Source organism: Antedon bifida, chromosome 1 (genome assembly GCF_963402885.1).
Source record: "Antedon bifida chromosome 1, ecAntBifi1.1, whole genome shotgun sequence".
NCBI classification, from domain to species: Eukaryota; Metazoa; Echinodermata; class Crinoidea; order Comatulida; family Antedonidae; genus Antedon; species Antedon bifida.
Genome location: NC_136226.1, coordinates 28,996,508 through 29,011,385, shown reverse-complemented (window position 1 = coordinate 29,011,385; position 14,878 = coordinate 28,996,508). Strand labels below are relative to the sequence as shown.

At 33.0% G+C, this 14,878-nt stretch overlaps 2 protein-coding genes across 3 annotated transcripts; one reads left to right on the top strand and one right to left on the bottom strand.

Annotated features, from left to right (window-relative positions):
* The first annotated feature begins 1,677 nt into the window (after positions 1–1,677).
* On the top strand, positions 1,678–12,384 carry LOC144848161 (uncharacterized). Of its 2 annotated transcripts, none has more exons than XM_078704870.1 (22): positions 1,678–1,799; positions 2,162–2,257; positions 2,529–2,633; positions 3,308–3,414; positions 3,556–3,612; positions 4,362–4,428; positions 4,532–4,576; positions 5,096–5,280; positions 5,602–5,682; positions 5,922–6,015; positions 6,249–6,374; positions 6,824–6,859; positions 7,016–7,168; positions 7,303–7,562; positions 7,731–7,945; positions 8,526–8,675; positions 8,777–8,909; positions 9,537–9,647; positions 9,869–9,988; positions 10,102–10,284; positions 10,973–11,039; positions 12,245–12,384. In XM_078704870.1, the coding sequence occupies exons 1-21, from the start codon at positions 1,796–1,798 to the stop codon at positions 11,036–11,038; spliced, it is 2,394 nt and encodes a 797-aa protein (XP_078560996.1). In that variant the 5' UTR covers positions 1,678–1,795; the 3' UTR covers position 11,039; positions 12,245–12,384. The 2 variants fall into 2 exon arrangements, with proteins under 2 accessions (XP_078560996.1, XP_078560987.1); XM_078704861.1 differs by having other exon boundaries at positions 10,973–11,060.
* LOC144848609 (peroxisomal membrane protein 11C-like) lies at positions 11,395–14,634 on the bottom strand. Its single transcript, XM_078705425.1, has 4 exons — positions 14,281–14,634; positions 13,708–13,889; positions 13,343–13,429; positions 11,395–12,462 (listed from the first exon to the last, which is right to left on the bottom strand). The coding sequence occupies exons 1-4, from the start codon at positions 14,533–14,535 to the stop codon at positions 12,225–12,227; spliced, it is 762 nt and encodes a 253-aa protein (XP_078561551.1). The 5' UTR covers positions 14,536–14,634; the 3' UTR covers positions 11,395–12,224.
* Positions 14,635–14,878: the final 244 nt, after the last annotated feature.

The following is a 14,878-nucleotide window of genomic DNA, read 5'->3' as shown; positions in this document are numbered from 1 at the left end:
CAGAAAGTGTCTCCTTGATAGGACGATGTCACATGAATAGGGGTGTCACTTTAATAGGGAAGTCCCCTGAAAAGAGGTGTCCCCTGAATAGGGGTGTCACCTGAATTGGAGTGTCCCCTGAATTGGGGTGTCACCTGAATTGGGGTGTCACCTGGATTGAGGTGTCACCTGAATAGGGGTGTCCCCAAGGAGGAGCGGTTCTATTGTTTGTATTGCCTAACCTATTAAAAATATATATTTGTTTTCAAATAACGTTTTGGGGGAGAGATTATAAATCCTACACGTGACATGTATGAGTTAACGCAACAGTGACACTTATCGGTATTTAATTTAGTTATCTAACTAATAAATGTTTATATTTACGTTGCTTGCGTTATGAAATAAAGGCTTAAAAATGCAAGTGACATTAAAAAAATATGTACGTTTTCTTAGAGATTTATTAACCAAAGAAAGAAAAAAAAATTAAAATTTTATTGTGTAATGAAAATATTGTTCATTTAATAATTTTGAAAGATATGATATTTTACTTGTTTTGTTCCATGGCGCTAATTATGATTGGTTTTATAAGGCCTACAAAAAATTGTCTTATAGAATAAATATTTCGTTGGTTGATATATCTTTTAGAAAACTAAAGTTACATGTTTATGTATTTTGTAAATTATTTATTGTGAATACAATGCTATAATAAATTAAAAAGAGTTTTACATTGGCTGAGTGTCTTTTTTGTATTAAGAAAACATAGAGCGTATTCATACGTCAGAGTAGGGCAAAACATTTGACTTGATCTATGACGCATGTCGTAGTACTTAATAATAGTAAGTAATATTTATTGCTTTCCAAGAACAATACACTTTATCAACGTGTGCCACCGTTGTAAAGGTGTGGCTTCAATAAATATTATTTATAAAAATAATCACATAGAATAATACAAACATTAAACTTGAAGGGGATTACCCTTTAAGCCCAAATGCTTGTTTTCAAATCAAATCTATAATTTAGATTATAGATCTACACAGATTCCATTCCTATGGATGTTTACAAATCCAAACAAAATTGAAACATTCCGTATAATTAATTAACCGTAGAAAATTGAATAGGATGTCTATTGGATGAACTTACATACGAGTCTACGTGTCTAGCTTATCTGGATAAACCGACATAGGCCTTATCCCATTTAAGGGGAGAACATAACCCGAACTCCCCTCCAAGACAGTGGTATCGCCCGTGCACCGTGCCCTCAGGTGGGCGACAACGCACATGCATACCTCACCATTCCACGAGACGCCGAATTATTATTGTAACAATATAATTTATATATTTGTTGGTCATCACTTTTTTGGCACACAGTGTCGTTAGTGGTGCAACCAAAATAACCAACAAAACAAATAAGCAAAACAATGAAAGGAAACAAAACAAAAGCAACGGAAGAACAAAAATATGTAAATACAGTATAAACTGTAAACTAAGCACAATAATAGGCTACATGTGCAAATCAAGTAAATAAATGGAACGCCAACCTTCGAATCGGATTATTTTAGATTATGACGTCAGCTTCATAATTTGTATAGCAGTTGTAGAAATTCCCCTCGTTCTGATACATATTGTATCTGCATATTAGGTTGCCTTATTGTGGTTTGAGGTTTCTTTTATTCGTACTCCACTAACTGTAAACTTGTTTAGTCGGCCATAACACACCTATTACGTATGACATAATAAACTAACTTCCTGAAAAACGTGCATAATATTTTAGAACTTAGCATCGACACCACATCCGTATTGACTTTCTATTATAGCTATGGGTAAGTCTGCTTTGTGATACAGGAACTTCTTCTCTGGTATAGTATTTCATTGTGTTCATATATAAACTGTTGTGTGAAAATGGCGTGAAAATGAAATATGGAATGCGTGTCATTTTAGCATGTACAGTTTAACATGAGAAAGTAACAAGTAATGGCATATGTACCATTGTATTGAATGCCTTTGTATTGATGTCTGGGAATTCAATTTTAAGGTCATTTGATCAGAACATTCTTGTTTTCCAAAATAATCAAGAAAATACAGTCGAATAAGAAAGATAAGAACAGTACTAATAAGATACTACATCATGGTACTCTTTTTCTGAGGTGGCTTACAATTTTTGTTTATTTCCTTTTTCTTTCAGGATATTATAGGCCTAGATGTTTTAACATTTTTGTCGTACTTGTCCACATCACGTTGTCTACTGTGCGATCTGACACTAGATGTTGTTTTTCTTTTAGTAAGTTTGCATTTAGGCTACAATTATTGTGATCAATTAAACTTTACGCCATAGTAAAACCAATTATGGTGGCAAAATATACCATCATTCATCATAGGAGGACGGTTTAGGGGTCATTTAACAAAATCTTGTGCCTGTCTAATCAGGACAAACAGTGGGTTTTAATCGAAATGGTCTTTTAATTGGAGCTAGACCTACATATGTTTATCTTAAGACAGACATATGATTTAACAATAACAATATGAACAAATATTATATTTATCGTTTATAGTAACAGATCCGAGATTTGATTTTGAAGTTACGGCATATTTTACAACAAATAACATTGGACTGGAATGGGAAATATCGGCCAATGTAACATGGACACCCCACCCAGGTAGGTCTATTATTATTACTACCGGTATTGCTGTAAGGTTTTAAACATTCAGTTTCAAAATCTTAATACCAATATGTACGCCTCTATTATATTTTCCATTATACTCATTCGTACAGCATCTTTTTGTCTTGATTTTTTCAACTCATTCGTCTATCCATGCCCACATTCGTCTATCCATGCACGCATTCGTCTATCCATGCACGCATTCGTCTATCCATGCACGCATTCGTCTATCCATGCACCCCATTCGTCTATCCATGCACCCCATTCGTCTATCCATGCACCCCATTCGTCTATCCATGCACCCCATTCGTCTATCCATGCACACATTCGTCTATCCATGCACCCATTCGTCTATCCATGCACCCCATTCGTCTATCCATGCACCCCATTCGTCTATCCATGCACCCCATTCGTCTATCCATGCACACATTCGTCTATCCATTCACACATTCGTCTATCCATTCACACATTCGTCTATCCATGCACCCATTCGTCTATCCATGCACCCATTCGTCTATCCATGCACCCATTCGTCTATCCAGGACCCATTAACACACACACACAACCCTTGTGCACCCATTCATCTGTTGGTGTACTAGGCATATGTTACTTACCGCGCTTAAGTCAAAACAATACAGTATAATACTAACTTAAACATAATTTTGATATAGATTACGATGGCTATGATATGGATTTCGTGTTGAATAGCATTACAAAGGAATCTGCATCTGAATGCAGTAGGAGGAGTATGCCATGTGTTTCAAAAGACGAAGGATATGTAAGGCCATTCTAATAAATATGTTTTACAATATTTTTTAATCAATTAAAATATAGTTTTTCTTGTTGTACCTATTTATAGCTCTTCAGTTCCTACATTGAGTACCATTATAGTAACAATATTTTTCTTCGTCTTAATCAGAATCACTTGCGAGAATTCAAGCAACTTCCTGAATATGGGTCAATTTATAGAGTTACGGTAATGTAAACTTTGTTTTAGTAAACTTTGGGTGTTGCTTGTGTTGGTCTGGACCTGCTCCAAGTCTGTATTACTGTTTTTTTGACTCAATAAGTATACGTATGAAACGCCATATGTGCAAAAATATTTATCTTGTTACTAATATTAAGTCAAAACTCCGTCTGGAAGACTAGTGTTCATTAGAATTTGAAAAATAATATCGATATATTGAATGATTTATTTGTAAATTTGTAGGCCTACCTTTTATATTTTCAGCATCAATAGGCTGTTTTAAAGTTATATATATTCAGTTTTAAACCATGATGGTTCTGTGGTATAATTAGTAATGAGGTAGTAATGTCCATCCGGGTTCCTCTAGTGACGTTTTCAAAGTTCAAACTATTATAACGGATTTAACTAGATTATGTCTGCTCACCAGAACGGGTGTGAACATTGTGGAATTCTAACATGCTATGGACAGCTTACGATTGCTTATCTGATCAATAACTAAAATTGTGTCTTATAACCCTGATGATATATGGCACATTATTCATTCATTCATTCATTTCTTTATTTCGGATAGTACATCCATATACAAATCAAACAAACAAAAATAGAAACAATTACACCAGAAACTAATATATATTATTATTATTGCATAATATGAACATGTATATCGTACTAAGTAAGTTTTGTAGGACGTTTTAAATGGTTGGAATGATGGTCCCAAAAGGCCATGATATTATATAAACGGGTTTTTGTTCTTATAGCTTTATATTTCGAAAGATGTTGATGAAATAAGAGGAAAATATATTACTGATCTTGTTACTTCACCGGGTGAGTATTGACAATAAAATGTATTTAAAACCAATATGTTTCATTTCAACATATGATTAGTAAGTTATTAAGTCTGAAATTCGTCTATTTTTGGCTGATTTAGATTGTATTGATGAAACTGCAAGTGTAGAATTTTGTAGGAATCAGAGTAAGTAATCACTTTGATAAATGAATTCTTTCATTACTACTATCACTAAAGTTAACTAACTAAAATGTTTTCACTTATAAAATGATAAAATAAACGGTTAAATTCAACAAAAAAAAACATTAGCTGGCAGCCATTTGGACTATTTGTTGCTTTAAATTACGTTTTTTTAGATAAATAACTTTTACTCGAAGTGAATAACTATTATGTGACATTAAAATGCCATATTCAACAACACAATTTTAAAAGATATTTTTTTCAGGGGGACGTACATTTTAAAAGGTAGATCCGGGTTTAACATTTCCGAATTCCTTGTTTCTGTGAACTTCTGGCCTAATATCTTTACACATACTAGAGGTAATGGATGTCTGCCAACCTAGCAGATGGTTCCCTGGATTAGTATTAAGGGGTTACTTTGTATGGGGCGACTTTGCGATGGGGCTACTTGACTGGATCCCCACAGAGCAATTTAAAGTTGTTCGTTAGAATTTTAAACATTATTATACTGTATTTATTTTTAAGCTGTTGGATACATCGGCAAGCCTTTCAACATAACCTCCGTCGTCCAGAGAATTAATAAAACTAATGATGTGACTGTTTTCATAACTTGGCGGCAACCCATCCATATACATCCAGATATTACATTGTACAGATACAGAATCGCTTGGAATGATGATGCAGGTTCTAGTAATATCATGACATTAACGGTATTGTTATGTTGTTGTTGTTGCTGTTGTACACATTTAATACTGACATGGATTATTAAAAGCCTCTACATTATTCCCATAGGTCGATCCGGAGGGTGATTCAAAGCAAACAATTTAAAATAACATTTCATTTAACAATCTTTAGGTCCTCGGCGCTCCTATTTAGAAATTTTGGATCTGCGAAAATCGCGATGGTAAAACTAAATTAAATACATTTATTAAAGGATATATTTATACTATAAAAGCACAACCTTAAGTGCTGATTGTACACTAGAAATAAGATAATTGTTCAGTCAATAAATGTGTCTTTTATTTTGGTAGAATATATCTTATGTACCTGGTGAGTACATCACGACACAACTTGAAACACCTTTACAGGAAGGCAACAATTACACGTTAACCGTAAGTAAAAGATACATGATCAAACATTGTTTAAAAAAGTTACTTGAGACCGAACAAAAATCTTTTTCGCCACACAGTATTCTAAAAACGCTTTATGGCTAAAGCATCTTGTTGTGCCGAATGAATGTTGTTAGGAAAAGAATTCTACAAAAACTTGCTGAATAAAAGACCGTGCATGATTGTTTGGCTGTATTAGTCAGAGTTATACTTCGTATTATTGTGGTGCTTCTCCTTTTCAGATTTCACCAGTAGTAGGATTCGATAGTGAGACGACTTCATTTAGAGGTACAAGTAATAAGTACATGTTTAACACTTACTTATCAGAAGTACCAGGTAAAAGAAAAATCACCTCTTCCACGGCCTTTATGTGTTTTAATCATAAATCTCCGGTCATTCTTCTTATACATTTTCAAAGACATTTTAAACATTTATTCTTCTACATGCTGGTCAAAGTATAGAAGAAATATAGTAGTGTTTATTGTGAAATAGTTCTACACAAGGCAGGTACCAAAGAGTATTTTCAAAGTTACCGTAGTACATTTATACACTTAATTTCGTTTTACCAGCGGTTACTTCCAGTCCAATTATAGAACCGACATTGGAATACGTCATTGCTGTAGCCGTGGGCCTACCTTTAACTGCCCTGTTGGTTTTGACAATTACTGTGGCAGTGTATAGAAATGCATTTAAAGGTAATATTATTATAAACCGTCTCTTAATTAATTGGTTCAATGAATGCAACAGTTAATTTTTAACACAACTATATATTATGTTAGTTGCTGTTGATGACGTCTGCCACATGTGTATACATATTATTGACTTGTTAGTAACAGTTAGTTATAACAAGGCAATCAAACGGGATGCTGAGCTCCGGTAATCAAAGAGTTTACCTGTGGCTGCGACACGGATCAGTTCCACGCCCACCGCTGGTATTTGTCGCAGCCAGGCATAATACGGTTACGAGTTCCTATCTTGGCAAGGCGAGCTCAGTGTCCTGTTGTTAAATTCACCTTGGTTATAATAACATTAACATATTCTTCGGAATATATTTTTTCTGTTGTCAGTTTCATAGGTTTTTATTTTTCTAAAACTAAAGTTACTGAAAAAAATAACCGGTGACCTTTATATTTTCTTTAAGTAGCAAAGGAAGTTTTTCAATTTTTTCCAGACGGCACAGGTACTATTCCATTATTAAATTTCTAAATTTCGTTTCTAAATAAAATTTTATAGTTATTACAATATGTTTCATATATCTGCATTTTGAACAAAACCATGCTATTTTAAGATTATTTATGATTTTGTTTACATACATGTATATAGTCTATTACTATAGATTCGATTGGTTGCCCGGAGTACCAGATGCTACGCGACAACATAACTTGGGACAAGCGAGTGTTGCTAGGCCAAGGGTATTATGGTGAAGTATATAAATGTAAGGTACAGAAAGATGGTATTTCCTACGACGCTGCTGTGAAATTGCCAAAACGTAAGTTACTATTCCAATTGTACAGGGACCTCTTTCCTTGTATCGTCTATGTTTAGTGGGAACCATCCTCCTATTAAGGTAGAGAAGCCGGTTTTGTTAAACCATTTCAACCAAACGAGCATCATTAATTTCAGAAATGGCAAAACCTAAGGAGATCGACGATTTTGTTGACGAAATCAAACAGATTATCAAATTGGGAAGACATGAGAATATTGTTCTGTTTTTGGGATACAACATAGATTCAACTCCACTAATGTTGATAAATGAATTCGTTCAATATGGTGATATGTACCACTTTCTGCGCAGATCAGCAACAAAAACAGAACAAGATCCTATATATAAACTTGAGCTGATGAACCAACTTGATATAGCAAAGCAAGTGTCTAACGGCATGGTAGGTCATTTATATTTGAAAAATGTGATGTTGTTATGTTCATTATTTACCTTATTGGTAATCACAATATTGTACTGTAGGAACTATAGCAATTATGGGCATTCAACGTAATTTTCCCAGGTATTTACAGTATTTCCAATATTAACAATTAACATCAATTCATTTAAGGCATATATGACTTCCAAAAGTATGTTTCACGGGGATTTGGCAGCTCGTAATATTTTGATTGATGAAGGATTGAAAGTAAAAATCACAGACTTTGGACTAAGTATTGATATATATGGAAGAAACTACCACAGACTGGAGAGTTTGGAACTACCATGGCGATGGCTAGCCATTGAAGCATTAGATGAAGGTCATAAAGTATCTCCAAAAAGCGATGTGTAAGTAGATCAGTAACTGTGGATTTCAAAGATAAAACCTAAGCAGAGGAAATATTTTATAAAAAACAGAATTGATAGGAACATACCCAAATGTTTGTACAATGCATCGTGTGAATGCTAGCCTCATTACCAGCACTGGCGCAGATTTACCAGAACTTAGATAGCTTGGATGTTCTCATATAACATTTGTACAAAAATAACAGAATAATTATTTAAAATATAGAGTGCGCAGTATAGTACAGAGTATAAATAAAGCGTGCGCAGTACAGTACAGAGAATAAATATAGAGTGCGCTGAGGCCTACAGTGTGCATCATAAATATAGAGTGCGCAGTACAGTACAGATTATAACTATAGCGTGCGCAATCAGTACAGATTATAAATATAGCGTGCGCAGTACAGATTATAAATATAGCGTGCGCAGTGCAATACAGACTATATATATAGCGTGCGCAGTGCAATACAGAGTATAAATATAGAGTACACTGCTTTGTTGTTGAAAAAGAATTCCAGAATATAAAAACATTTTTTTGAATGTCCTGAATTTATTTAAACATTTTTTCTCTCTATAATATATATAGATGGTCATTTGGCATTGTGGTGACGGAAATCTTCAGGTTTTGTGATCCATGTCCATACGAGAATATAAAAAAATCAACTGAACTCATTGACTTTTTGAAATCAGAAAATAAAAATCGGATGGATAAACCACGAGGATGCCCAAGTGAAATGTAAGCCTCAAAGTAATTCTTGTCACCTTTTATATTTTTTTAATTTTTAATTTTTTGCTCTTGTCTTAAGCCACTTTAGATTGTGTCTATTTTGTTAACAGGTACCAAATAATGTTAAGATGCTGGAGTGAGGATCCGTCACAAAGACCCACATTTGAAGAACTTTGCAGCGAAATTCAAGAGATAATAGACTCGAATAAGATGGATATACCAAAAACTTGTGACATAAGCAAAGTAATATTTTATTTATGTTTAATCGGTTCGAATTAACGTTAAAGATACACGTTCTTTTCTTATCTAAAATGAAACTTATAATTTTAATTATATCATTGGCAATTAACAAACTAAGAGCAAAAAAGTATATATTTATAGTTAGTGCAACTTATTTTTCTCCTATAAGGCTAAGGCAGAAATCATTAATAATTCATGAGATTAATTATGACATCATAAGGGTCACTATATATTTGCATAGACAAAGATCAAATACCATGTGGAAACCGGATTTGCCATGCCAAATAGTTGGCCGATAGGCATATGCCTTAGACTAATGGTTTGGCGCTCTGAGTTTGATGCTCATCAACGTCATCCGTGTTTTTAGTTAGTTGAGAGACATTATTTAGAGGGTTATGTTAAGTTATATTTAGGAAGTAAGTCCGCTATCTTGTAATTCTTTATCATAGAAATAATTAGGTTCATTCTGTTCATTCTGCCTATAACCTAATAGGAAAAAAATTGTGTTGGGGTTGAGGAGGTTGGCTTGTTAGTATGTATTAAAAAACCTTCAATTTATTTCATATTTAAATGGATTAATTCAATAATTATCTAATTAAAAACATTAATTGTCTATCTATAACTTTATAGGCGCATTCCGGATCGCATTCATCACTGAAAACAACGTCCTTTTCCGGTAGCAGGGAATTTATCCGACAACCTGGTAGTGATGAAAACGCAACAAATAGTTATAAAGAAAATGTAAGAAAAATGGAAACACCATACAACCGGTGAAAGTCGTTTTTACATAATATGCCTAATGATTCTAACGCGTATCTATACAAAAAATTAATTTTGTGGTATTGATTAGTCCTACATTTTTTTGATTTGAATTTAATTGGAAAATCATTATAAAAAATGCATACAAAGTGATAAAATGGCTGTCTAATTTAATATTAATATCCAATATAATAACTTTATAGAAACATTCCGGTTCACACTCATCAGCCAATACAATGTCTATTTCCGGAGGAAGGGAATTTATCAGAGAACCTGGTAGTGATGAAAGTGCAACAGATAGTTATAAAACAACTGGATTAAGTGTAAGTCTATTCGACTGATAAAAGTAATGTGGATTCATTTGATGGCCTGAATTTACTATTTATTTGAATAAATTACCGTAATTATCTAATCAAATACACAATTTTCACATTAGAATCAAGACAAAATAGACGAATCTGGTGTGTATTATCAAAAACCAACTGAAAACGTTGTCCATGCATTTATTGTTAATGAAATTGACGGAGAAGGGCCCGATTACACGAACATAAAACGTATAGGCCTATCTGAAGAAGCCGCCAGTGAGTCAGGCGATCTTTTGATAAGTGAGGGTCACAAGGTATGTCTAAAGCCTTGTCTAGACTATCAAACAAAAAAAGTTTAATGTGCCCAAATATGGAAGTGATATGACATCATCGTATATGGGCACGTCACATTTTTTTCACATAAAAGTTTGTAGACAGAGCTTAAACAGCATGACAATTTAAAATGTTTGTAGATATCCGAGATGAAACTGTCAAACATAGCCTTAATTTTGATAGACTACTGTATTTAAGAGATTCTTGAGAAGACTTAACAATAAGAGAGTCGATTGGCATGGGTCCCTTCCATAACATTTAGTACAGTAGTAGTTCAATATCATTTTTATCAGGGTTTTTAATTAATTTGAATCAATTATCAAACAGAATAATCTCTCTCAACTGAATTGCGATTTATTTCGTTGTCGTTTTGATGTGGGAATTGGGCCGGCTTTGCCTAATTCTTGTTCACTTTTTGTTTTTTTATATTTATATTTTATACATTGTTGTAAATTTTATCATGTATAAAAATATATCGCAATTCAGTTTTACTGTGAAAATGATTTCAATAAATATACAATTAGGCATTATAAATGAATGAATTATGTTTAATGGTGCCGGTTTTAATAAATATACCATTATGCATTATAAATGAATGAATGAATAACGTTTTATGGTGCTAATGGTATTAGTTCTAATGCAAGTCACACTTTTTTGTCTGTATTGTAGAATGAACACAACAACGGAGATTGTGAAAACGTTAACACTGGTTTTGAAGAATCTAGAATCGACTAAGGTCAATATTCAGGCTGTAAAGGTCTGTCTACATAATCAAACTAGTGTGATGTGCCCAAATATGGTAGTGATATGACATCATCATGTCCATATATGGGCACATCACAATTTTTTTTTTCACATAATGTCTGATAAGTGTAGACAGATCTTTACTGATTTACTGATTCTCTTGGAAGAAACCCATGTTTCTTATTTGATTTGGATGAAAATGGTGCTAGATAAAGTAATTAATTTCTGGTACCAGTAGATGTTCAGTAAAAGCAACCAGCAAAATAACGTAAATTTCAAACAGTAACTATTAACAAAAATTCAATCATAATTCTATTTATTTTCAATTTTAGTCATGATCTAAAATAATCCAATAAAGTTCTCTTTACTCATTTTTACCAAATGTATTATTTACAAATATAACCCATTATTTACAAAATTGTGAATTTAAAATTGTCAAAAGCTTTATCTTATACCTTTATATCATAATTTACTAGTGAACTATTACAGTACTGATAAGCATGGCACATGTTAAAAGACTTTTATGGCTTAGATTATTATTATTCTATTCTTTGATAATGCATTATTCATACATTATAGCCCAATAAATGGTGCACAAATATTAATTTAAACCCATCTTGTACAGGGTTCTGAATCAAATCAGGGAAGAGTTAAATTAATAATTTAACTCTTCCTTGATCAAATTAAAGATGTATTGTCTTCCAAAAACATGAACAATGAAATTTAATAAAATCGAACATTGATTAGGCCATTTTGTTGTTTTAATAAAGTTAGTCACTTTCATAGAAAAAAAAATGTTTTTATTTATAAAATGACAAAATGTTTAAATTCAACCAAAAACCCATTGGCTGGCAGCCAATTTGACCATTTTTTGCTTTAAATTACAGTTTTCTGAGGTAACACATTTTTTTTAAAACACAATTTTTGGTCAAAATGATTAACTATTATGTGACATTAAAATGGCATATTCAACAAAAAAAATGGAAAAATATTGTTTCAGGGGGACAATACATCTTTAACTCTCAGTTCACCAAATAAAATGAAATTAGGCCTACTCAATTTAACCAACACAATTTCAGTTTGATTTTACCAAGGACATATAGTTGTGCTTGCAGTCTCATGGTGACTTGCATTTATGTAGATAAAAGATTCCAGAAGCCAACAATTTTATTATTATTTATACTTTCTTTTTATCAGATATCATGTTGGATGCACACTGATAGAGGCCAAGATAGGATGACAGCATTCCAGTAATGGCAGTAATCGGTGTTGGAATCTTGCCTGACCACAGAAATCCTGGAGGAAGCCAATTGATGGCATTGCATAGATCTGCACAGTTCTTTAACAAATCTAACCGCATGTTATACTGGCTTAGTTTTAGTTCTACAACTGATTTTGTAGGTGTCAATTCCAAACTACAAGAAAAGGAAATATATTACTATTTATTTTGCATACACTGTAGCAAAATACTTATTGTACATATAATTCTAAAGACATTTTTTCATACAACTAAAAAATACGGAACCTTCGCCAATGAGCTATGCTCGACGCGATTATGAGATCATGTTCCGAAATATGAGCACTGTTTCTATAATTGACAGTATAATTCTAAAGACTTCATGTTAATGTTGACAATGGTTTTCCACTCAGACAAACCTCATGAATTTGGAGTTCAGTAAAAACTTTCTTTTGATCTAATTTGTGTGCAAATGTCTCTATGCATCTTATGTTCTGTTATTGAGAAATCATCTCAATCAACCCCAGACATCCTGATATCCTCACTTTTTCCAAATCATCTTAAGGATGAGTTCATTTTCAACTTGAAATCCTTCTTGCGTTCTCTTCGATCTAACCTGCACGACTCTTTTTCTTTCTTTTTTAATTTTACTTACTTTATTTGTAGACTAATTTAATTGACAAATTTTTATGAAATGTAAAAAATGTATATGAGGGGTAGCTGACTCATTTGAGTTACAGCAATGTATTTTCCTTAAGCTGCCCCTGCTAAGCATTTTTTAACCTCTTTTAAAAAAACGAAAGTGCTCGATACAAGAAATAGAAATAAATGATAATTTACAAGCATTCTCATAGATTTCAAATTAATTAATTACATTTCAGTATATCACCAGGCTGTTTAGAATTAATGTTCTATGCCTGATTTGTTTATATATGTATATATATGTATTTTTATTATATTGATTTTATGCTGGTCAAATAAATAAACAAAACAATGTTTGTCTTTCTATTTGTTTTTTAGTTAGAGGAGCACCATGTACTTTTACAAGTCTGACAAACCTTGAGATTCCGCCTCCTCCTTCTATTTTTAGTTGCCTCTGTGCATCTTCCGTCTGCCTCTTCATGGCCTTCAGACTAATAAGATTCCTGATGGAAAAAAAGAAATGCTTTTGAAAACTGCCTATTTAGATTGCCCTTGTGGTGAACTCGGGCAAATATCTCATGATGGTAAATTGACTCACTCACAATGAATAAAATCTTTATTATTTGGTCACAAACACTCTAGTTGGTGTAGACATACAATAAAACAGGTTGACATGCTATCAATATAGATAGACTATGACAGTACAAAAAAATATGGACAGTACATAAAAAAGCAGCAAATACAGGATGTGTTATGAATTTTTATACCTTTATTTTCTTACCTCGTGATGGACAAAACAAGAGCAATTGCCCAGAGACCAATACAGCCTACTATCCACTTGCCTTCATGATAGCCCTGTAAGACTTTCACCTGGGCTAGCCAGGCAATATGTTCTACAGGGAAAAACACAGAATAAACTATGTTCTCTAAACCCTTTAGCAAACCAATCCCTGCAACTTTTTCCTGCAAGAATACAGATAACAAAACAATTAAGAGCCATCAGTCATGTTACCTTCTTTCTATTCTTCGGATTGTATTATGAAACGGTGGCAACCAATTTTCCAATAATGGGGTAGGAGCACCCGCACCCCCAATCCGATCTAAAATAAGTCACTTCTTTACACCCTAACATAAATCCAGTACTGTATATAGCCCAAACTGTAATATATTATCTGTGCATCCAATTACAATTTTGTTATTCTATGCACTACCCCTTTAACCTAATATAAATAAAGGCCTATCAATTTTTAAAATGATGACTGAGCATTTTGCATGTTGTAGTGTGTGACAACAAAACACAGTTCCAAGACAAGACAAAGAGTGTTGATTGAAAACTAGGCCTATTTAAGCTTACATGCTTCCCAAATCCATAGGTTGCAGTTAATGCTAGCATTGGAAGATCGTCAAAGAGTCGGAGGATAGTTCGACATAAATTCAATTGTTGTGATATCACATTGAATTTTATGTTCATCGCACCACCTTGCTTTCCAACGGAAGACAGTAACATCGTCACGTAACTTGAAATTCGAATGATTTTGTCTCTTCCACGATAATTTTCAAGAAGCTGTATTGCCAGTTTTATATACTGGGATTTACTTGATGACTCCATCTTGACATGAGCTAGTTTTTTAACGAATTATAAGCGAAATTGGCTAGGCTTAGGCCTGACTGAATGGGATCGCGGCCAAAACGTGACTTGTTCCTGGGGACTGACCTCATTCATTTGTTTACATTTTACAGTTTATCAGATTAATCCATTAACAAAAGAGGAATCAAATTGTAATATTATTAAAAAGTAAACATGTAAGATTATAACTATATATTTTAATTATGTCTTTTAGGTTTAATATTACTTTAAATCAAATATTATGTCTAGTTGACTATGGCTTATATAATAAATAATAAGTTGTGTTACTTATTCATTTGTACTGACAGTACAATCGACTAAATAA

What these genes read in the sequence shown, in the direction of transcription:
- LOC144848609 (XM_078705425.1), bottom strand. Translation starts at nt 14,535, where the DNA reads ATGGAGTCATCAAGTAAATCCCAGTATATAAAACTGGCAATACAGCTT. An exon ending in CCTATGGATTTGGGAAGCAT is followed by an intron (nt 13,890 to 14,280) that starts GTAAGCTTAAAT and finishes GTATTCTTGCAG; the next exon opens with GAAAAAGTTGCAGGGATTGG. An exon ending in CTTGTTTTGTCCATCACGAG is followed by an intron (nt 13,430 to 13,707) that starts GTAAGAAAATAA and finishes TTTTTCCATCAG; the next exon opens with GAATCTTATTAGTCTGAAGG.
- LOC144848161 (XM_078704870.1), top strand. An exon ending in AGAATTTTGTAGGAATCAGA is followed by an intron (nt 4,577 to 5,095) that starts GTAAGTAATCAC and finishes TTTATTTTTAAG; the next exon opens with CTGTTGGATACATCGGCAAG. An exon ending in GTATAGAAATGCATTTAAAG is followed by an intron (nt 6,375 to 6,823) that starts GTAATATTATTA and finishes TTCTTTAAGTAG; the next exon opens with CAAAGGAAGTTTTTCAATTT.